The sequence below is a fragment of the Hypomesus transpacificus genome, chromosome 15 (assembly GCF_021917145.1).
Source record: "Hypomesus transpacificus isolate Combined female chromosome 15, fHypTra1, whole genome shotgun sequence".
In the NCBI taxonomy this organism is placed as follows: Eukaryota; Metazoa; Chordata; class Actinopteri; order Osmeriformes; family Osmeridae; genus Hypomesus; species Hypomesus transpacificus.
Window position 1 is genome coordinate 13,652,609 of NC_061074.1, and position 23,513 is coordinate 13,676,121.

Below are 23,513 nucleotides of genomic sequence, written 5' to 3' on the forward strand. Positions count from 1 at the left end.
TAGTGGTATCTCTGTAGACACAGGGTTAGCACTGCTTGGCCCTCAGGCCTTCATCCACCATGACTGGAGGCCAATTCAATTGTCTTCCAGTCCACATTACTATCCCTCCAGGGTGGGCTGATTAACCTGTCCCTGCTGTCCACCTCAACATATGCCTCTTGATAAGATTATTGGCCTGAAAGGAAACATATAGAGCTCTTTAATAAGGCCGTGGTCCTGACAGAGAATCTAGATCTCTTTAATAAGGCCGTGGTCCTGACAGAGAATCTAGATCTCTTTAATAAGGCCGTGTTCCTGACAGAGAATCTAGATCTCTTTAATAAGGCCTTGGTCCTGACAGAGAATCTAGATCTCTTTAATAAGGCTGTGGTCCTGACAGAGAATCTAGATCTCTTTAATAAGGCCGTGGTCCTGACAGAGAATCTAGATCTCTTTACTAAAGCCGTGGTCCTGACAGAGAATCTAGATCTCTTTAATAAGGCCGTGGTCCTGACAGAGAATCTAGATCTCATTAATAAAGCTGTTGTCTTGATAGAGCATCCCATAAATAAGTACTTACATGATTGTTCTCTCGCTTAAATCAATTATATTGTATGACAGTTAGAGGAAGTTGAGTATAATTAATGTTATTTCAAGTCACATCATACGTGATGGTGGGACTAAATGATACTGCAATCTAGGTTAAACTCAAATGACCTTTCCTATCACACAATGTTTTATCATAGAGTTAACTGTTCAGAAAAATAACATGTAGTTATCTCTATAGTTGTGGCCTCACTAATGACCCAACTGTGAGACTAGAGCGTCCCATGTGGATGTTATTACCAGCACACATCATCAGTAAACATGATCATGATTAACGACATGGGGGCATCATGTCTCTATAGAATAATTATAATTTGTTACAGAAAATAACACACCATATAATTATATCTCATAGGGCGTCATTAATTCATGTTTTCCATGCAATGATGCAATTTCTGTTATTGCATCTAAGCATGGAAAATGAAAATTTTTGTTAGTATTAGTCAAACTAAGCACATGATGAAATACATCTGCTTCGGGAGTTTTAATACGAAGGTGTGGGCCTGCAAAGGTCAAATGTAAAATATACATTTTATTAGCAATAAATGTATCCTAAAATCTATGATAATATAACTAGCATTACTAGCCACCAAACTGTCAACGTGCTGTATATGTAATGTAAAGAGACAGGCCACATCTGCTGTCACTGATCATTGAGTTGTTCAGTGACATTCAAAGTCATGGGTATGTCACAGAGGGCATCCTCTGTGACAACAGTTTACTGTCAGTCAAAAGAAAGTGGGAATCTTAATTTCCCATATTCAAGTTCTGTGTCGCAGAGGATGTGTAGAGTGACGTGAAGACACCTCATGACCATCATATATAAAGACTGTCAAATGGCGTTGTGAGCAGACAAGAGCTCCACCCTGGAGAAACTAACAGTTTCTTTAATGGTTTATGGTTGCCTGTGCATGTAAGGCATACAAGCCAGTGATTCATTTAGTCTCGTAAATTATGTACAGTTAATCTATTTAATACTGTTTTGGAAACTTTTTTGTAATTGTTTAATTTTTACAACCACACTTCAGCTGTCATGGAAAACACGTCCTTGAACAGTCTCAGTGTCCAGTTGAGCCTTGACCCTTTTTACATCCCACCAGGGGCCAAGTACCCCATATTTTTTCTTGGTCTCGTCATCTACTTCTTTAGTGTATTTTGCAACCTGACTCTGCTGGCTCTGATCAGTGTGCAGAAGAACCTCCACAAACCCATGTATTTCATTCTCTTCAGCCTTCCTTTGAACGACGTGATAGGTATCACTGCAATGCTGCCCAAGGTACTATCAGACGTCGTGATGGAGACCAACCAAGTGTACTACCCTCTGTGTGTGCTGCAGGGCTTCCTGCTCCACATGTACGGAGGTGGGGTTCTCTTCATCCTGGCCGCCATGGCCTTCGATCGCTACGTGGCCATCTGCCTGCCCTTGCAGTACAACTCTGTCATGTCTCCCAGAATGGTGGGGTTTATTATATGTCTGGTTTGGGGCCTTGACTTTGCCTTGATTGTATCTCTGTTTTCATTGCAGACTAAGCTACCTCTTTGCAGGTCCTCTCTCATGAATGTGTTCTGTGATAACCCATCTCTTCTTAAACTCACTTGTGGCAACACAACAATCAATAATATCATAGGTTTGTTCAACACAGCCGTTATGCAGATCATCAGTGTGTCTGTCCAGGTATTTTCTTATGTGAAAATATTAATAGCTTGCTTGGCTACGAGGAAGTCAGAGGCAAAGAGTAAGGCAGTGAACACTTGTGTGGCACAACTAGTCATATTCATCATATTTGAGATTGTGGGGACCTTCACTATTCTATCACACAGATTCCAGAACATCTCTTCTGACCTTCAGAAGATTATGGGCATGTTGATATTCCTTGTACCTCCGCTTCTGAATCCAATTGTATATGGTTTAAATACGAGTGAAATACGAAATAGTTTCCTTAAAGTATTTCAAACTAAAGTTTCAGCAAAGTTCTAGTCATATTGAACTCAATTTGAATATAAAAATGTGTTTGATACCAAGATTTTCCAGTGTATGGAATTCTAATGAGCAGAAAATAGAGAATCAGCCAACACACACTGTCACTGAGGTTTTGCATACCCTTAACAACTCTTTACAAACTAAATGACTGGATTAAGGTTTCAAACTCAGATGCATATTAAATAAATTACCACTAAATGTTAAACCTTTCTCTAGGTGCGTTTTTATTCATATCCCATTCCCACTGTGAGCATATATGTTTCCTGAAAGAAGTTAACGCTGTAATCAAAGTATCATCAATGATGTGATATGTAGGAATAACAAAGATAAGCCTACATGTGTTTGTTATTCAATCAGGCAGATATGACATCACAGACCAGTGACTTTCATCCGTCCATAATATCTATATGTTACAGTAGGAATGCATATGTGAATGAATAAGATAGAACACTTGAACAGATAATAACAAAATAGCTGATCTACTGATTGTGATTGACAGAAGCACATGTTAAATCCTAGATTTTTTCAACACCTGCTAACTTAATCTCAATCAAACCTCAGAACTCTTGGTCACTCTTTATTTCATTGCATTCAGAATCGTCTCAAAGAACCAAGGTGATTCAGTGGAGACAATTTCAGAGTGAATTTTGTCATAGAGGGATTCTCAGACTTGACGTAATTATGTCACGTGCCTTACGCATGTATTCTACCTCCTCCTTTTATAAATATGGCTGCATCTGAATTAAATGTCATTTTTACTGTTGATGAGTTCAAACTACAAAGAGACGATACTGACAGTGTTGCTCTGAAAGATAGAACATATAACTGAAGGTAAGCATACTTTGGACAACATGCTATGAAGACATGCATTACTGATAAATTAGTGACTAGTTAGAATACTATTAGTAGGTACGAATATTCTGGAAGAAAACTATTTTATAGCCATAAAGATTGTACTTTATCTAATTAAGTCAACTGAGAAGTCAACAGTGATAAGTTGATAGTCACCTGTGTTTGTAATGTGAAGGCTTAGCCTATGCATCAGATAACATGCATTTTAAACATGTTGTTTTGTGTTGAAACTGATGGTGGACACCTTTGGCCATTTTTCAGGTTTGGACATTTGCTAATGGAAGATATTACTCAAAATCTCACATTTAGTTTCCATCTGCAAATTGACACCTTTGACATTCCCAACCCAGTGAACTACCCAGTCTTCCTCATTGGCATGCTTGTCTACCTGTTCTCTATCACCTGCAACCTGGTCATCCTGATGCTGATCATCACCAGGAAGAGCCTTCACAAACCCATGTACTACTTATTGTTCAGTCTTCCCCTCAATGACATGATAGGAATCACTGCCTTTCTACCCAGGCTGTTGGGGGACATTGTCACACAGACCAACTTTGTTTACTACCCTACGTGCTTCCTACAGGCCTTTGTCCTTCATGGATATGGAGGTGCAACTCTTTTCATATTAGCAGCTATGTCCATCGATAGATACTTTGCAATATGCAAGCCACTGCAATATTATTCGGTCATGACACCTTTTACCATACGTTTCCTCATATGCTCAGCTTGGGGCTTGGACCTCCTTCTCATGATAGGTCTGTTTGGACTCCAAGCTAAAGCTAATCGATGTAAGACATTTATTGCCAATGTTTACTGTGACAACCCTGCATTGCTCAAATTGTCCTGTGGGGTAGACCTTTCAGTTAACAACATTTATGGTCTTTTCCTAACAGCTTTTATACAGATGATTAGCTTGGTTATTCAGTTATATTCTTATGTTAATATATTAGTAATATGTATTTTTAACCGTCAATCTGATGCTAAAAGCAAGGCAGTAAATACATGTCTGGCCCAGATACTAATATTTGTTATCTTTGAATGTATGATCACATTTGCAATCCTGTCCTATCGCTTCTCAGACATATCCCCAAATGCCAGAAAGTTATGTGGTAGCATGATTTTCATACTCCCTCCTGTACTTAATCCAATTATTTATGGAATGAAAACAAAAGAACTGAGAACTTCATTTTTAGCAGTAATACATAACAAAAAAATCGATAACACATAAAACACAAATTACTGTAAGATTCTTGTCAGGTTGCTGAAAATATAAATTATGGCAGATATTTGGCTAGTAAGCTAAGCTGTCAATGCAGCTCTGTTTTGAGATTCAGCTAGTTTACCCCAAAGTATTCACCTTACTACATAAAGAATAAATATATGAAATAACAATGATCTATTCTTTTTTAAATTATGATTGTGTGTGCTACTTTTGTGTAAAGGGTTGAGTTTATCTGGCATACATCACAATTAAAAGGTGAATATTTGAATGATGTGTTAACTGAGTGTAAATGTCTAGCATGTAGGATGTATGTTATCAAAGACTGGATTTTAAACTTTCTTAAGTTCCTTAACAAATAAATAGTGACATCTGTTCTTTGAGCCTGGACACCACAAAAAGTATTTCAGATTTCAAGATGAAGATTCAAAGTTGGGAGCCATCATAAGGTGATGGGGGATTGGATAACAATGTAGAGTATACATTATCACATGAATAAGTTGAGTGTATAAGAACACACGTAAAGGTGTTTTAAAGTGGGTGGGCATTAATGTGAGGTTAATTATTATGAATGGTACAGTATATAGTCTTATATTATACACAATAACATTCAGTCCACAACAATCTTTGTTGTTTATTCTATCCAATCAGTTATCTGACTTCAGGGATTGTGGTCACATGGTTTGCACATATTTAAATAGCACTGCTTAGAGGATATTGATATCTTATTCTTCAGGGTTTAAGACTGAGCGCAAAGGTAAGGCACCACTCCTACACAAACAGACACAGACAGCTCATAATTCCTATCCAGATAACAAGCAGTTGTTATCACAGTGCACAGTGTTTTCAAGCAACATTAAATTCAATATGTATTCTATTTTACTGTATAAAATTTGTAAACCATCGATACTTGACCACACATTTTAATCTTAGGGTTTAAATCAAATGTATGAATTAACAATTATTGCCACAAACTGCTCATCCAAACAACATCACATGCAACAATACACATCATTGTGTCCTGAACGGCACAACGACCAATTTACAACTTTACACTGTACTCGGTTCTCAAGACAATCGAGCCAAAAACACACAAACATTCCTGCCTTTATTTGTAGTATTTAGGTTGGTAGAAAAGTCTGCTGTGGTGTAAATACGTGCTTACATTTAGTGTTGTGATTAATTAATCTAATACTGCATTTGATTCTGTGTATATTATACATATATACTTTAATATTTCCCTGACAGACTTGAACATTCGGCGATGGATTTGATATCACAGGTGGATCCCCCTAACCAGACCTTCACTTACATCCTGACGATGGCATCCTTTGACATCCCCTCACCAGTAAACTACCTGGTCTTCGCTGTGGGTGTGCTGGTGTACATGTTCTCTTTCTTTGGCAACCTGACTATTCTGGTGCTTATCATCACCCAGAAGAGTCTACACAAACCCATGTTCTACATCCTCTTTAGTCTCCCACTCAATGATATTATAGGAATCACTGCCTTCCTACCCAGGTTGCTTCATGACATTGTTACGCAGACCAACCTTGCATACTACCCCACATGTGTCCTGCAGGCCTTCTGGCTTCATATGTACGGAGGCGCTGTTCTTTTCATTCTTGCTGCAATGTCCATTGACAGATACCTTGCAATATGTAAACCACTGCAATATCATTCACTCATGACACCTTTTACAATGTGCAGTCTAATCACATTAGCTTGGGGCTTTGACTTTGTCCTCATGCTCATTTTGTTTGGCCTCCAGGCCAGAGCTAAAAACAGGTGCAGGAGCACCCTGCAAAATGTCTACTGTGAAAACGTTTCCCTGCTTCTCCTCTCTTGTGGTGACGATCTGACCGTTAACAACATTTATGGTGTTGCTATGACAGCGTTCTTTCAGATTGTTAGTTTAGTCATTCAGCTTTTTTCTTACGCTAACATTTTAGTAGTGTGTGTTATGAATCGACATTCAGACACCATAAGCAAGGCTGTGAACACGTGTTTGTCTCAAATTTTCACATTTGTTATTTTTGAATTTCTAGCCACATTTACAGTAGCAGCATATCGTTCACAGACCTTATCCCCAAATGCTCGAAAATTAAGTTCAATGTTGGTTTGGATCCTACTTCCTGTACTCAACCCAATTATATATGGAATAAAAACAAAGGATATTAGAGCTGTGCTTCACACACTGCTAAAGAAAGACAATAAAATAGCTCTATAATAATTGTGAGGGTGATCTCTTCCCCAGTTATGAAAATTATTTTAATGTTATGGCCTATGTATTGTTGTACAATCCACTTGTACCTAAATTTATGTTTTACATGAAACAGTCAACACATACAATGAACAAAATAGGCTACTTTATATAAATGTTTAGATGAACAATTGTTGTGTCGGTCTTAAAATTATAGTTGACACTTGAGGTTTGAACCCAAACAAGAATTTAATTGTTGACATCAACACTGGCCAATTTGACGAGTAAGAATTGAGTGGTATATATCACATGCTTTTTATGTTATTGCTGTTCAGATTCAGTTTATTTCTCTCAGTGGTACCACTTTATATTACGTAAACATAAACACGTAAATAAGTATTACATATTTGCATTTCTAGCATAGCCGTGAGTAGTAATGGTAAGCAGGTGTAATATCAGTTGTCTTTGTCTTGTGCAGTTGGAACACATTATCAGCTGCAACTAGAAAAGCAAAAACCATGTGTGACCTTAATATCAAGACAATACAGTAGGAAGGACTCCCTTACATACTGTTCACAACATTTATAACCCAAAACCTAAACTCATTCTCTAAACGTGTTTTTATTCATTTTGTGTATCCCATTCCTACGGTACAGTAGTGACAATGCCAGTTTACTGAGAGAAGATAACGCCATAATCAAAGTCGCATCAATGATGTGATGTTCATTTGTAGGATCATTAATGAAGTCTCCCATGAGTGTTTTGAATGGAAGCAGGGTGTGGTCAACCATTTGTAATGCTTAACAGTGGAACGTCTCTTTAACCTTCTGTAGCATGTTAATTAAGGTGATATGACATACGTGTTTTGTTTAAAGCCCTAATGATCTTTCAGTTGAATATTTTTCTAAATAAGTAATGTCATAGAGTTTTGGGACTTGACATAATTGAGTCACGTGTCTTACGCATGTATTCTACCTCCTTCTAAAAATACGACTGTATCTGAATAAAAGATGCCATTTTCACCGCCGATGAGAGTTCAGACTATTACTGAGAGACAATACTAACAATGTTGCTCTGAAAGATCGAACATAAAACTGAAGGGAAGTGTCCTTTTGGCATCATTCCATGAAGACAGGTCTCATAGTGTTAAATTAGTAACTAGTTACAGTACTACTAGTGAGTGGGAATATTCTGACAGAAAACTATTTGATAACCAATAATAAATATTAGTTTAGTCCTTTATCTAATTAAATCATTTCAGAAGACAACAGTGATAAGTTCATTGTAACGTGTAATATGAAAGTGTCGCCTAAGTATCATATAATTGACCTTTTAAACATATCCACGTCATGTTGAAAAGCATAAAAAGTATGTCTTTAAATTGGGGCTATCAAAAGAAAATAGGGGATTCTCTGTACTTGGTTCTACATATTACAGCTATCTGACTTCAGGGATTGTAGTTACATGGACATTACATATAGGGGATTCTCTGTACTTGGTTCTACATATTACAGCCATCTGACTTCAGGGATTGTAGTTACATGGACATTACATATTTAAACAGCATTGCTTACAGGAAATAAATAAGTTATTCTTCAAGGTGAAAAACTGAGAGTAAAGGTAAGACACCTTTCCTACACAAACAATTAGAGACACAGACAGCTCATAATTCCTATCTAGATAACAAGCAGGCTGCATGTTAAATGCACAGTGATTCATCTCTTAATCTAATGCTTGGTTAAATTTTGTATTCAAATGTCTATATTTTTTCCCTGACAGTAAAAATGTGCTTACATATAGTGTATTGTGATAAATGTTATACTGCATTTGATTTTGTATAAACATATTTCCCTGACGGACATTCAGCGATGGATTTGATATCACAGGTGGATCCCCCTAACCAGACCTTCACTTACATCCTGACGATGGCATCCTTTGACATCCCCTCACCAGTAAACTACCTGGTCTTCGCTGTGGGTGTGCTGGTGTACATGTTCTCTTTCTTTGGCAACCTGACTATTCTGGTGCTTATCATCACCCAGAAGAGTCTACACAAACCCATGTTCTACATCCTCTTTAGTCTCCCACTCAATGATATTATAGGAATCACTGCCTTCCTACCCAGGTTGCTTCATGACATTGTTACGCAGACCAACCTTGCATACTACCCCACATGTGTCCTGCAGGCCTTTTTGCTGCACCTTTACGGAGGCGCTGTTCTTTTCATTCTTGCTGCAATGTCCGTTGATAGATACATAGCAATATGTAGACCACTGCAATATCATTCACTCATGACACCTTGTGCAATGTATGCTCTAATCACAGTAGTTTGGTGCGCTAACTTTTCCCTTATATTTATTTTGTTTGGCCTCCAGGCCAGAGCTGACAACAGGTGCAGGAGCACCATGCCAAATGTCTACTGTGATAACGTTTCTCTGCTTAATCTCTCTTGTGGCGATAATCTGACTCTTAACAACATTTTTGGTATTGCTCTGACAGTATTATATCAGGGCCTTAGCTTGATTATTCAGTTTTTTTCTTACGCTAACATTTTTGCAGTGTGCATTATGAATCGACATTCAGACACCATAAGCAAGGCTGTGAACACGTGTATGTCTCAACTCATCACATTTATATTATTTGAAACTATTTCCACATTTACAGTAGCAGCATATCGTTCACAGACCTTATCTCCAAATGCTCGAAAATTAAGTGGAATATTGATTTGGATCCTACTTCCCGTACTCAACCCAATCATATATGGAATAAAAACAAAGGATATTAGAGGTGTGCTTGTTACTCTGCTAAAGAAAGACAATAAAATACCTCTATAATAATTGTGAGAGGGTGATTTCTTTCCCAGTGATTAAAGATATTTTCATTTATGGCGAATTTATTGTTGTACAATATATTTGTATCTAAATGATTTTATTACATGAAATAGTCAGCACATTCAAAACAATAACGAAATATAATGTTATGGTTTTACAATATACTTGTATCCAGAACAAATGTATTATCTTGAATATTCAGCATATGCAACACAAAACCTTGACGTTTTCATGAAAGCTTTGATGAGCAAATGCATTCAATTTAGAATGAATCGATTATACTGTAATGGTGGATTTGAGAATTTTTGTCGACGTTAGATTTGTTAACACTTGATGTTTTTACAACCAGGGGTGTAGCCAGAATAATATTTATAGGTTAGGAAAATATGGATAGGCATCTTTGCAGTTTTTCTTTTTTACTTTGCGATGTGCACCCGGTGCATAATTTTTGGGAGATATTTTCGTTTTTGATAGGCCTTCGAACAAATTAGGTACCCGTGGCTACGCCCCTGGTTACAACCCAAATAATTATTTGGTATAAGTATTTACCGCTCAGCAGACTAAACCAACAGTCTTTAAAAAAGTATCCTTAAACACCAGTTCAGCATAAGCCCTGATGATGTCATCTGTTGTAGTTCCATCTCTCATATTTTCTCAATAAATACTATGGTTAACTGTTTATTCACAAAGTAATAATTTTTGTTGAGTATAGACTGTTTTTGATTCTAACCACTAAAATACTGATAGATTGATGCACTTCTGATCCTTGATTTTTAAAGCAATTATAGCTTACATTATAATAAACTGTTGGAGTTGTTGCCTTAGTAGCACCAACATTTCTATATGATTCAGTAATAGGGACTCTGAATGGACATATTCCGTGAGCCAGGGCAGGTAATCACAAAAACATTTAATCCATGGACAGGGAATAGATAATTGAAGAAAGTCCATCATTCCAATTTATCAGGTTTATGTAGCAATTTTAGAGTATAATTTAAATGACTGACAAGGAATTTCAGCAAACCTTGGTTAAAACTAAGCTCTTTAATAATTGGTAGAATGTTTTTATAAACTATCTGTTTAACCTTAGATCCATAATAAAACAATTTCCAGGCATAATTTGATACATAAATACAAATACAAATTGTGAATTACAATTTAAGCATCTACTAAATAAGACAAAATGCAGGATTAGTATGCATTATAAAAATGTATTACACTACTGTATATTAAATGTGTAGTAATGATATAGCATTTCTGTAAATGTCTTATTGTAAGTAGTTGTAGATTAGGAGAGAAATATCATTTTAACATATCACAGCAGAAAAGGGTATGTATTTAGTTCATCTTAAGCAGGGATATTTTATATACAATATAATAAGGTCCAGTCTCAACACCATATTTCGCTATCGAAGATGTTGGCAAATATATTGTGTGATTGGAGGAGACACAGCTCTCTGTAAACAGATTTGCACAACTGCATGCGATAGAACATGGTTCTGGACTGGTGTTTATTCACCACTGCTACAGACAGAGAGGCTGCTGTGCACTTGGGAAACAACACCCATGCTGTCTTGTCTATCGTGTTTGAAATATTAGTGACGTTTTTTTATAGTTAAATTTGATGCTATTCGATTCGTATTGAACCTATGCTGGGTACGGACATGGATCATGGACAATACTGTAAATAGTTTTTACTCAGATGATCAGCACACTAGAATTCTGGTGTGTGTCGAATACATTCCATTGTTAACCTGAGAGGAAAGAAGAAACAGACAATTTGACTGAGTAACGGCTGTATGATATATGCTGTTGGTTCTTTAGCGGTGGAATAATACATCCCTAGGAGGGAAATATTTTGCTCTTGAACATGTGTATCACCCTTTCTCTAATCTCTTTAGTTTTTAGACCATATATGATAGGATTCAGTATTGGAGGAAAAATTAATGTTGAGACCCCTATAAGTCTCCTTAGATCCAGGGGAATATGTCTTAGTCTGTAGGAAATAATTGTGAAAAGACCCAGACATTCAAGAAGAAGAAAAACAATTAGATGAGTGGCACAAGTCTGTAAAGCTTTGTTTTTCGTATCAGATCCCTTGTTTCTGAAACATGCAACAAGGATCTGAAGATATGTGTACAGAACTGTCCCATTTGCTATCACCTGTGTAAAAGCCACAGTGAATAAACCGTAGATGTTATTGATGCTTGTATCTGCACAGACCAGTGTCAGCAATGAGGGGTTGTCACAATAGGTGTTTACCATGAGAGACCTACAACGGGGTAAACGAAGCAACAGGTAGAAGAGAACACTAATTAGAGTAAAGTTGCTCAGCCACATCACTGTTATGACTTTCATCAGGTGGCTGTTAGCCATAATGACATTGTACTTCAATGGACAACATATGGCAATGTATCTGTCATATGCCATAGCAGTTAAAATAAAAATAGCACCAGTTCCATACACATGAACAAAGAATGCTTGAGTGACACAAGTTGAGTGTGGTAACGTTTTGACGTCTAATAAAATCTGTTTGATAATCTGTGGAAACAGTGCAGTGGTGCCGATGAGATCGTTGATGGGCAAGTTAAGCAACAAAAGATACATGGGCTGGTGGAGGCTCTTATTTCCGATGATGGTGATTATAAGAAGAAGGTTGCAGAACAGGATGATCATATAACCCAGGGATGCGAAAAGGAAAGCAGGGATGACAGCATCAGGAGGGAGGTTGTAGCCTGGAAGTGTTAAAATATATGACACATTTGCAGGTTCTTCCATTGTCTTGGAATCAGGCTTCTCTTCTTCAGAAGTGTGGTTACACTGATCAAACATACAAAAGAATTACCAAAATTACAATTATTCAAAAAACATCCAATACATTGAAATGGACAAATATTCCTTATTTCATCCTATTACTTACATCTGTTTCCGCACAGCATAAAACTGGTTCAGTTTATGCCTGGTCTTTCCACTGCAGCACAAACAATTGTCATCCATGACCATTCATTTTCAATGACACACTAGGAAACAGCAAGTTTATATACTGAATGGTTTCCATAGCCATGCAAAATGTACATCCCCATGAAGTCTTCTGAGATGGTGCATACGTAATCTGTAGATTCCTAAAATAACCCATTGAGTCATTTTCTCAAGAGAATCGCGCAAAAAGAAGAAAAAAACACGTGCAGTTGTTTTGAGGTTTTTGTCAAGACAATACATTTCAAACATTTTCAAACACAATCAATATTTAAGAGAAATATTACAGTAATTAGAGTCAAACCAAAAACATTTAATCTGAAATCTGTATGAAAATAGACTATGTATGAAATATGTTTATGTCAAGAAACAATAGCAGCAGTAAATAAATAAATACTGTATGTCCATAAACTACGGTGGCCCTAAGGTGCACAACACATCTATGTAATCACAGCAAACAAAAACTGACAACATTTTTCCCTATCACACAGCATTACACAAATAGAGGCCTGAAGCAAACCTTTTGCAGAATCAGCCACAACAAAAACTGTTGATGCTGTTGCACTCTGGGATCTGTGCTGTGGAATAATTGTGTTGTCACTTGCCTATAGGTAAATGCTGCAATGTTGTAGCACCTACATGTAGCCAAATTTTTGTTTTTGTAATAATGTGTTACTTTCATATCGTAAATGTTGTGTTATGGGTTAATGTTATATTGACCAAGGACTGAACTTATCGTGGCCTATTTCTCAATGTAATCATTCATTTCATATTCTACTAGGCCTACTTCATCCTCCCCTTCCTTTCCAAAGCTACCGTCTGCACAGTGGCGCAATTGCTATGGAAAAGGATGGGGAGGCTGAAGTAGGGGCCAGTAGACCAAGGCACATAGGTTGCTAGAGGTTGATCACCTATGGCTGAACACAATCTTGCATATATTGTTGCTTTAGCGACTTGTCACCTTTCACAGTGACCAAAAAATCTAGTGACTTGCAACAATCTGCTACTTTCTTTGTAAAAAAAAAAGTTTTTTTGTGGAAACGTTTATCTGCTTCTCCTCTCTTGTGGTGATGATCTGACTGCTAACAACATTTTTGGTATTGCTGTGACAGCATTATATCATATTCAGCTTTTTAGCTAACATGTGTGCAGTATGAATCGACATTCAGACAACATAAGCAAGGCTGTGAACACGTGTATGTCTCAGCTCATCGCATTTACATTTTTTGAAACTATTTCCATATTTACAGTAGCAGCATATCACTCACAGACTTTATCTCAAAATACGCGAAAATTAAGTTGTATGTAGATTTGTATCCTACTTCCTGTACTCGACCCAATCATAAATTGAATAAAAACTAAGGATATAGAGCTGTGCTTGTTACTCTGCTAAAGAAAGACAATAAAATAGCTTTATAATAATTGTGAGAGGGTGATCTCTTCCCCAGTTTGTTAAAATATTTTAATTTTATGGCGAATGTATTGTTGTACAATACACTTAATTTATTACATGAAATAGTCAGCATATACAATACAATAACAAAATATAATGTTATAATTGTACAATATACTTGTATCAAAAACAAATGTGTTATATTGAATATTTATACAAAATATGTACACAAAAACTACATGTATTCATGAAAAGCGAGGATGGGCAAATGCATTCAATTTAGAATGAATATGATGCAGTTCTGATCCTTGATTTTTTAAGCAATTATGGCTTACATTATAATAAACTGTTGGAGCTGTTGCCTTAATAGCACCAATGTTTCTATATGATTCAGTAATAGGGACTCTGCACATTACTTGAGTCAGGGCAGGTAATCAAGAAAACACAATTTAATCCATTGACAGGGGAATAGATAATTGAAGAAAGTCCATCATTCCAATCTATCAGGTTTAGGTAGCAATTACAGAATATACTTGAAACAACTGATAAAGAATTTCAGATAAATTCTTACAACCAAGCTCTTTACTAATTGGTAGAATGTTTTTATAATCAATCTGTTTAACCTTAGACCCATAGTAAAACAATTTCCAGGCATACTTTCCATACATAAGTAAAAACACAAATTGTGAATTACAATTAAAGCATCTACTAAATTATATGAAATGCTGAATTATTATGCATTATGAAAATGTACATTTCTGTATATTAATTGTGTAGTAATAATAAAGCATTTCCGTAAAGTTATTATTGTAAGTAGTGGTAGATAAGACAAAAAAAATTATCATTTTAACATGTTATTACAGCAGAAAAGGACGACAGACAGAGAGAGAGAGCCTGTCTATCGTGTAATATTACTGAAGTTGATTTGTTTGTGATATTACATTTTGATGCTATTCGGTCCGTATTGACCCTATCCTGGGTACGGACATGGACCGCAGTCCACCAATTCAATATTACTCCTCTAGGATAAGCTATCACTCCAATACTGTAAATAGTTTCTACTCGGATGACCAACACACTAGAATTCTGCTCTGTGTCGAATACATTCCATTTTTAACCTGAGAGGAAAGAAGAAACAGACAATTTGACTGAGTAACGGCTGTATGATAGATGCTGTTGGTTCTGTACTTGTGAAACAATACATCCCTAGGAGGGAAATATTTTGCTCTTGAACATGTGTATCACCTTTTCTCTGATCTCTTTAGTTTTTAGACCATATATGATAGGATTAACTGTTGGAGGAAACATTAATGTTGAGACCCCTATAAGTCTCCTTAGGTCCGGGGGAATGTTCTTTATTCTGGAGGAAATAATTGTGAAAAGACCCAGACATTCAAGAAGAAGAAAAACAATTAGATGAGTGGCACAAGTCTGTAAAGCTTTGTTTTTCGTATCAGATCCCTTGTTTCTGAAACATGCAACAAGGATCTGAAGATATGTGTACAGAACTGTCCCATTTGCTATCACCTGTGTCAGAGCCGTAGTGAATAAACCGTATATGTTATTGATGCTTGTATCTGCACAGACCAGTGTCAGCAATGAGGGGTTGTCACAATAGGTGTGTGCCATGAGAGATCTACAACGGGGCAAACGAAGCAACAGGTAGAAAAGAACACTAATTAGAGTAAGGTTAGTCAGCCACATCACTGTTATGACTTTCATCAAGTGGCTGTTAGTCATAATAACATTGTACTTCAATGGACAACATATGGCAATGTATCTGTCATATGCCATAGCAGATAAAATCAAAACGGTACCTGTTCCATACACATGAAGGAAGAATGCTTGAGTGACACATGAGGAGTGTGGTAACGTCTTGACGTCTAATAAAATCTGTTTGATCATCTGTGGAAACAGTGCAGTGGTGCCGATGAGATCGTTGATGGGCAAGTTGAGCAACAAAAGATACATGGGCTGGTGGAGGCTCTTATTTCTGATGATGGTGATTATAAGAAGAAGGTTGCAGAACAGGATGATCATATAACCCAGGGATGCGAAAAGAAAAGCAGGGATGACAGCGTCAGGAGGGAGGTTGTAGCCTTGAAGTGTTAAAATAGACGACACATTTGCAGGTTCTTCCATTGTCTTGGAATCAGGCTTGTCTTCTTCAGAAGTGTGGTTACGCTAATCAAACATACAAAAGAATAACCAAAATTACACTTATTCAAAAAACATCCAATATATTGAAATATTCAAATATTCCTTATTTCATCCTTTTACTTACATCTGTTTCCACACAGCATAAAACTGGTTCAGTTTATGCCTAGTCTCTCCACTGCAGCACAAATTGTTATCCATAACCATTCATTTTCAATGACACACTAGGCAACAGCAATCAAGAACAGTTTGGGTGACACAGAAACACTAAGGTTTGACAAGAAACAAACGCAATTTTATGACTTGTGACTTTATATATTGAATGGTATCCATAGCCATGCATCATTTTCATCCCTATGAAGTCTTCTGAGATGATGCATAGGTAATCTGTAGATTCCTAAAATAACCCTTTGCGTCATTTTCTCAAGAGAATCGCACAAAAAAATAAAAAGAACACTTGCAGTTGTTTTAAGGTTTTTGCCAAGACAATATGATAAGATGGATTTTCTGGATGAGGCAGGCCGGAAGGAGTCACGACAAAGGAAAGGAGTTTCACTTTGGTTTATTAGTCGAGCGCCCGGAACAAACAATCAGTTCAAGACAAACTGATTGCATGAGTGAAAACTCTGTCTCTCAGCCATGCTTAAATACATGAGTTGGACTGTACAGATATAGAATGCACAGAATTACTTCCTTAACGGGTCTTCAGTGCTCAGTGCACTGATACACTAGAACATTCAGCAGGTGAAGTTAATTACATGAGTCCCAGTTTGTACATGTTTTGCCTTACTTTCTCCTAACTGTCTGGTCTTTGTGCTATATTCTGCTCAGAGAGGGCCTCGCTGCAGGACCTCTTGACCTTGCAGAGACTCAGGTTGCACATGTACACAGAAAATCTGCCTTACACAATTCAATTCAAACATTTTTAAACACATCAAAACATTTAAGTCAAATATTACAGTAATTAGAGTCAAACCAAAAACATGTTTAATCTGAAATATGTATGACATTTATGAATATAGGCTATGTATGAAATATGTATATGGCAAGAAACAGCAGCAGCAGTAAATACATTAATACTGCTCAGCCATCTGACCAGACCCCACCCAAGAACAAATACCAGAAAGTATACTACAGATACTAGTGAAGGGGGTAGTGAAGATGCTAATGATGGTGAGTGAGTGAGGTAGACACTTGTTGGCTGTCTTGACTTATTAGTGAACTGCTGTACCATTGGCAATTACTTGCACATTGATTTTACATAATAATACCCAGTGACTCTTTGTTGAGTGGTTAATTGAAAAAAACAAAACAGAATTGGGTGCATTTCGTCGGGGCACTGTCAAGAACATAGAGAAGCAGAAAAATTAAGAAAAAATTATAATACATATAGGCTAGTCTAAGAAAAAAAGTGGTGTAAAATGTATCTTTGGCGATGAAAAGTCGGGGGCCCACACCAATATTCTTTCAGGGGGCCCAGAATTCCTAGCAACTGCCCTGACTGTATGTCCATTAACTACGGTGGCCCTAAGGTGCACAACACATTTACTTTGTAATTGCAGCACACAAGAACTTATATGTCAATTTCAGTGAATATGCAATAAGTTGTTCTGATGATCACAAAGGCATAGCACATGTTAAATTGTGAGCATTACAATTTATTTTATAAACTTTTGTTATTATATGATATTATAATTTTTAAATTGTATGTAATGCATATTTGTGAGTTGTGTTTGTTTTGACTTTGACTAGCTGAAAATAGTGGAAAGTCCTGAAGACTGTAATGTAGTAGCTTTGCAGTCAGACTGGCTTTACAAGTCTTTGGTTTGGTTAGATTCATACTTTATCTTGTTGTTTGTGATTCGACATACGAAGGTTAGTCGTCATTATACGTTGTCTGTAGTCTGCAGAGTAGCTGTGCTTTGCAACTACCGAAATGTCAGTTAATCAATTTTCTACATTTTTATTTGGTTCATTGTGTAAAAATGTTCACTGTATTCCCCTACCCACCATAGTAAATGCCTTGTTTGTGACCACTTACTTGGCGATTAAACACAATTATGATTTTCACAGGCAATCAATCACTGTCCTTAAATGGTCTGAGGTAGAAAACTGTGAATCTGTTGGAGTAATTAACAAAAACCATTTTAATAGTATCCATTGTAGTTACACCATAATAACAATGAGGCACATATGAGTAGCCTATATTATACATAACAAGCAACACTAAAGATAATATTTAAGATAACAATTAAGCACATTACAACTTTGATGTCACATTTGAAACTGCTGTATGCTTTAGGAGCACATACTTCATCTGAATCATTAAGTATTGTTGGACTGCCAAAAATGTAAGACAATTTAAAAGTTTACAGTTGTACAATGTATGGGAACATCTTTATATGAAGGTTTTTATCATTTACTAACATGTTATGTCAAATAGAAGTCAAGGTTACATTGAGACAGTGTTTACTTGAACTTTCAGGCCACCTGTACCAGGTAACTGAAAGAAGAGTTGTTTCAGTTTTACTTTAATCTCTTTACTTTTAATCCCATATATCAGTGGATTGAGGCTCGGAGAAACCACTGCAAATAGCATCCCCATCATCTGCTGAAGCAGGCGTGGACTACCTTGAAACCTATACACTAAGACAATAAATATCCCTGTGATTTCATAAATGAGAAAAACAAGCAAATGAGTGCCACATGTGTTTATAGCCTTTAACTTAGCCCCTGGGTCTTTGTTTTTAAAGCAAGTGTAGATGATCCATGAGTAGGAATATAGAACAGAAAACAAACCAATACCATGGTACACTCCAGTGATGAATAAGCCGTAGATATTGTTCACGCTTGTATCGGTTGCACACGTTGCTTGTAAGAGGGTAACATTGTCACAGTAGACATTCACTAAAACAGTTTTACAGAACGGAAACCTCAACATAAGTCCTAACAACACAGTTATTAGTATAATGTCAACCAACCAAACACAAACAATTAGGTTTCCAACAAGGCCCTTTGTCAAAATAGTGTGGTATCTTAAAGGATAGCAGATAGCTACATATCGATCTAAAGCCATTACAGACAATATAAAGAGTGTGGCCCCTCCGTATATGTGAATGCAGAATGCTTGACCAAGGCAAGCTAAGAAACTGGTATATCTGAATTCAGACATTATTTCGGACAACACCTTGGGAATCATGGCACTGATGCCTATCAAGTCGTTGATTATTAAATGGCAAAGCAACATGTACATAGGTTCATGTAGACTTTTGTTAACAGCTATGACCAAAAGCAAAGCTAGATTACACAACACTGAAAAAGTATACAAAACAGAACCTATGAATACAAACCCTAACTTGCCATTATTGCTCAACTCCATTGCACCCATGGTGAAAACTGAGTTAAGTACATCCATTGTATTGTTTCCCATTGCAAAGTTGCAACTCACTGTTACACACCTGCACTGAGGATGTTGAAATGTCTTCCTGATTAGTTATAATACCAGACTTTAGTGAGAGACTGTTTAAGTCAACCAACCAAGACATGCACATTGCCTTACTTCATCAAATATCTGAGGATACCTGTGGATATCTGTGAAAATGTCCCAAGAATGGTTATAATATAACACTTGTATGTGGTTATATAAGACATGTGAAGATGCATTAGTTTTGAAGGAAAGGATTGGATGATAATAATTAGGGGGAGGGGAGGTCATCATGTTTAATGCACTAGTAATAATAACTAATAACCACCACACTGGCCCCACCATGACAACAGTCACCCTGCTAGACTGGAGCTGAGCTGTGAACCAATAGTAGGAGTCACAATGTGCAATTGGCAGTGCACTGACCAATAGTTGGGTTTGGATGGTGTGTTGCTGAGCAGACGTAGCGAGAAACATCTCATGTAATTCACTGACCAACTCAAGCTAGATTCCAGTGCTTCTGAAAGCGGCACATGGACATAAGGATTCGTAAACATTCCCTAAATCATCTTGCCTACCAACACCAATATATGTTGTTTCTAATGTCATAATGTGTTGACAATCCTCCTGTGAGTTAGTTTGAAGTCACTGCTCAGATTACACACTAGGTGTGAGGCCTCAACGGGAGGCTCAGTACAGTGGTTGTGTTTGCTGTAGGCCTACTGCTTTCCTAACAATTTAGAAGTCACGTTTTTTTGACCTCCCACAGTAGTAGAAACAGCACAATGGAAAGCCACTCAAAATCGAAGTTACTTGTAATCTCTGGGCATAACCGTCTACACCGACTCCGTCGGTTGCAGATGGGTATGTTTCCAGGCTGTGTATATCAACGCCCTGTATTTTTTCGTTTGCCCTTCGACTGGTTAGCTCCTAAGATTCCCACACAGCAGAAGTCTAGTTGGCTCTACAATTTACCGGGGGCCGGGGCTAGGTTTGAATCTAGGAACAAAACGAAGCACAGCTGCCAGCTGTACTATGGAGAGAGCAACGCTAGTGCTAAATAATTATTTAGATCCATAGGTCGGCTCCATTACGCCAGGTAAGAGGGCTCGTGAGACTGCTCACCCAAAGAACGAAGGGCAACCAAGTAGCCTCAACTTTCCTAATGCTGAGTAGAGGGCTCGAGTAGCATGTACCTGCAGAGCCGGAGAGATGCAGTTTCAGGACCGCAGTTCTATGACCCTCGTTTTTTTCTGACAGAGCCACCTAGCGAATTGGATAACCATGGACCGGAACAAGATAATCAATATTTTCCTGCAGTAGTGAACGTAGCAGAGCCTGTTTAAGGAGAGCTAGAGAATGTCTAAAATGGGGACTTTGAGTTGTTTAACCCTGAAAAGAGGCTTACTCCAAGGTTTTCTGTTCCAGGAAGAGAGGTAACGAAGCCTTTTGGTAAGTTTCCATGGTAACTTACTCCGTGTAACTAACCGCTAGCAGGTTTTCCATGCCAAACTCTGCGTTTCTACCTATCCCCTCCCACATATCTATTTCAAGATTGTAGGGGGTCAATATTGGCCAAACAACTAAAACGAATTCCCCTATGGCCCCTAAGGAAGATGGGAAACTGAACAGTGTATTAACATTAACCAAATAATGCCAATACCAGAGGAGTAGGACAAGCCAGAGCTGATGAGAAGGTCTCAGGAGATCAAGAATCCACAGAACAATGCTTCACAATTCATTTTATACCCAAGAACAACACAATCCCACCACAATCTTGACCCTTACTTATCAACATGACTAGCAATGCTACATAAGTTACACATTGAGGTGTGAGAGCCATCAAGTTGAGACTCCAGTAACTGCATATTTTACCATATGAGAGGCGGGGGCGGGTTGATAGCCTTACAAGATCAGCCTTTCTTCTGCCCTAAGTACACCATCTCTTGGTCAAAATAGAAATTCAGCAAATTCAACAATTATTATTCATATAGGTTATTATTCCTACTATTAACATCACCCGTGACCATGCATCCTCCTGTAACTGGTGTTCCATTAAATCTTTTTCAAGATTAGCCTTTATTCTTCTACCCTTAATAGGCCTACACCATCTCTTCGTTAGTTTTTGACATTTTCTTCATAAGATGCAGTTTTTCCAATCATTAACTTGTAACTGGGAATACATGAGATTACATTAAATTTTACTGTTCCACATGTAAAATTCACCTGTCATTAAATGAACATCTCACTGTATACAGCATCAATGCTCTGTTGTCAGAATGTGCAAATCGTTTTTATATTCATTATTCTCATAATGTCAGTGTAACTGACAATTCCACACAAGCCTGTAGATAAAAGTAAATGGAGAGAGAACTACCAGTAGCTACCATACACTTGATACTGCAATTGTTATTGTTTATTATTGTAGGTCTACTGTATGTTTAAAATATATCCATATCTGAATAATCAAATTTCCAAGTTGTCCTTGTTCCTTGTGTCTTTCAAACCATTCAAATAGCCTATCTTGTTGCAATCTAGTGACACATACTCAATAGTATGTTTCGTCTTTCAATTCGCTAGGTGGCGCTGTCAGATAAAACGAGGGTCCTGAAACTGCTGTTCCGAAACTGCAGCCAGAGAATGTCTAATATTCACCAGAGAACCATACAGATAACAGAGCCTGTTTAAGGAGAGCCTTGCAACTCCCTATCAAGCTCCATTGTACCGGATTTGGCTGCAGTTCCACCAGAGTCCCACTGGGGGTGATCGCGAGCGAGTGCATGTTGAATGGGAGTCTAAGGAGCTAAACGGCTAAATTGGTCTCTTTCGTCTGATTGTCTTTGAGAAATCTCTGATTTGATTGTACTTTTTGCATGTTCAACATGGATTATAGGTCGAAAGTTGAATGAACGAGTACGTTTGTCCTTTTGATTTCTTACAGGGTGAGTCATTGTTCCCCATAACACCCTAGCATTCTGCTAATGAATGCTGATTGGTTAGTGAAGGACTAATAAACCAATTACTTGTTTGTAAACATTCGGGATGCGCGCGCAATGTGGTTGCAGAAAACCGGGAAAGGATAGCATTTTAAATGGCAAAAGGACCACACGGATAATACAAATAGTTAGATTTAAAAAGACCAAAAAGGTCAAGGAGGACAGCCTTTAAAAGAGAAAACGATTACCCATTGATCTGTCGCATCAGAATTTTGATTTGGGTCACGAAAGTCTTGACAATTGAGTAAGAATATCGCCCGGTAAACCGCATAGTCGGGCGGAAGCCATGTCTTCACGTCATGTCACAAAGTTCATAATTTTACAGTTTTACAGTCAATTCAACATCTAAAAAGTCGAGCAGGGCAGCTTTCAAGAGATATGGGAATTCTGCTTTTAGGCAGCTGGTCCGATTATTTTTGTGATTTGTTCAACACTGGCAATCTGAGTGAGACTGCGTCCCCGTTAGACTGTTTTGACGCTAGCCTCAGTCAGACTCGCTCACTGGCAGTGTGCACAATGTTGTATTTCATTCCATTCTACAGAGACACATTCTCCATTCTACGAAGATAGCCAGCATCTCGGATTTCTTTAACCAAGCCTGTTTCATTCGTCAATTGCCTGAGGTACTAACGTTAGCCGTTTAATCTGAAATATGTATGACATTTATGAATATAGGCTATGTATGAAATATGTATATGGCAAGAAACAGCAGCAGCAGTAAATACATTAATACTGCTCAGCCATCTGACCAGACCCCACCCAAGAACAAATACCAGAAAGTATACTACAGATACTAGTGAAGGGGGTAGTGAAGATGCTAATGATGGTGAGTGAGTGAGGTAGACACTTGTTGGCTGTCTTGACTTATTAGTGAACTGCTGTACCATTGGCAATTA

The 23,513-nt window shown here is 37.5% G+C and overlaps 7 protein-coding genes across 7 annotated transcripts; 4 read left to right on the forward strand and 3 right to left on the reverse strand.

Annotated features, from left to right (window-relative positions):
• Positions 1 to 1,618: 1,618 nt before the first annotated feature.
• On the forward strand, positions 1,619 to 2,563 carry LOC124477986 (olfactory receptor 52B2-like). The gene has a single exon (XM_047036071.1). The coding sequence runs from the start codon at positions 1,619 to 1,621 to the stop codon at positions 2,561 to 2,563; it is 945 nt and encodes a 314-aa protein (XP_046892027.1).
• Positions 2,564 to 3,695: 1,132 nt separating this feature from the next.
• LOC124477987 (olfactory receptor 52K2-like) lies at positions 3,696 to 4,646 on the forward strand. Its single transcript, XM_047036072.1, has one exon. The coding sequence runs from the start codon at positions 3,696 to 3,698 to the stop codon at positions 4,644 to 4,646; it is 951 nt and encodes a 316-aa protein (XP_046892028.1).
• A 1,255-nt stretch (positions 4,647 to 5,901) lies between these two features.
• LOC124477988 (olfactory receptor 146-like) lies at positions 5,902 to 6,867 on the forward strand. The gene has a single exon (XM_047036073.1). The coding sequence runs from the start codon at positions 5,902 to 5,904 to the stop codon at positions 6,865 to 6,867; it is 966 nt and encodes a 321-aa protein (XP_046892029.1).
• A 1,841-nt stretch (positions 6,868 to 8,708) lies between these two features.
• LOC124477990 (olfactory receptor 146-like) lies at positions 8,709 to 9,674 on the forward strand. Its single transcript, XM_047036075.1, has one exon. It carries the CDS (start codon positions 8,709 to 8,711, stop codon positions 9,672 to 9,674), a length of 966 nt encoding a protein of 321 aa, XP_046892031.1.
• A 1,839-nt stretch (positions 9,675 to 11,513) lies between these two features.
• LOC124478102 (olfactory receptor 52B2-like) lies at positions 11,514 to 12,449 on the reverse strand. The gene has a single exon (XM_047036238.1). It carries the CDS (start codon positions 12,447 to 12,449, stop codon positions 11,514 to 11,516), a length of 936 nt encoding a protein of 311 aa, XP_046892194.1.
• Positions 12,450 to 15,246: 2,797 nt separating this feature from the next.
• Positions 15,247 to 16,182, reverse strand: LOC124478098 (olfactory receptor 52B2-like). The gene has a single exon (XM_047036233.1). It carries the CDS (start codon positions 16,180 to 16,182, stop codon positions 15,247 to 15,249), a length of 936 nt encoding a protein of 311 aa, XP_046892189.1.
• A 2,467-nt stretch (positions 16,183 to 18,649) lies between these two features.
• Positions 18,650 to 19,585, reverse strand: LOC124477993 (olfactory receptor 51I1-like). Its single transcript, XM_047036076.1, has 2 exons — positions 19,465 to 19,585; positions 18,650 to 18,843 (listed from the first exon to the last, which is right to left on the reverse strand). Exons 1-2 carry the CDS (start codon positions 19,583 to 19,585, stop codon positions 18,650 to 18,652), a joined length of 315 nt encoding a protein of 104 aa, XP_046892032.1.
• Positions 19,586 to 23,513: the final 3,928 nt, after the last annotated feature.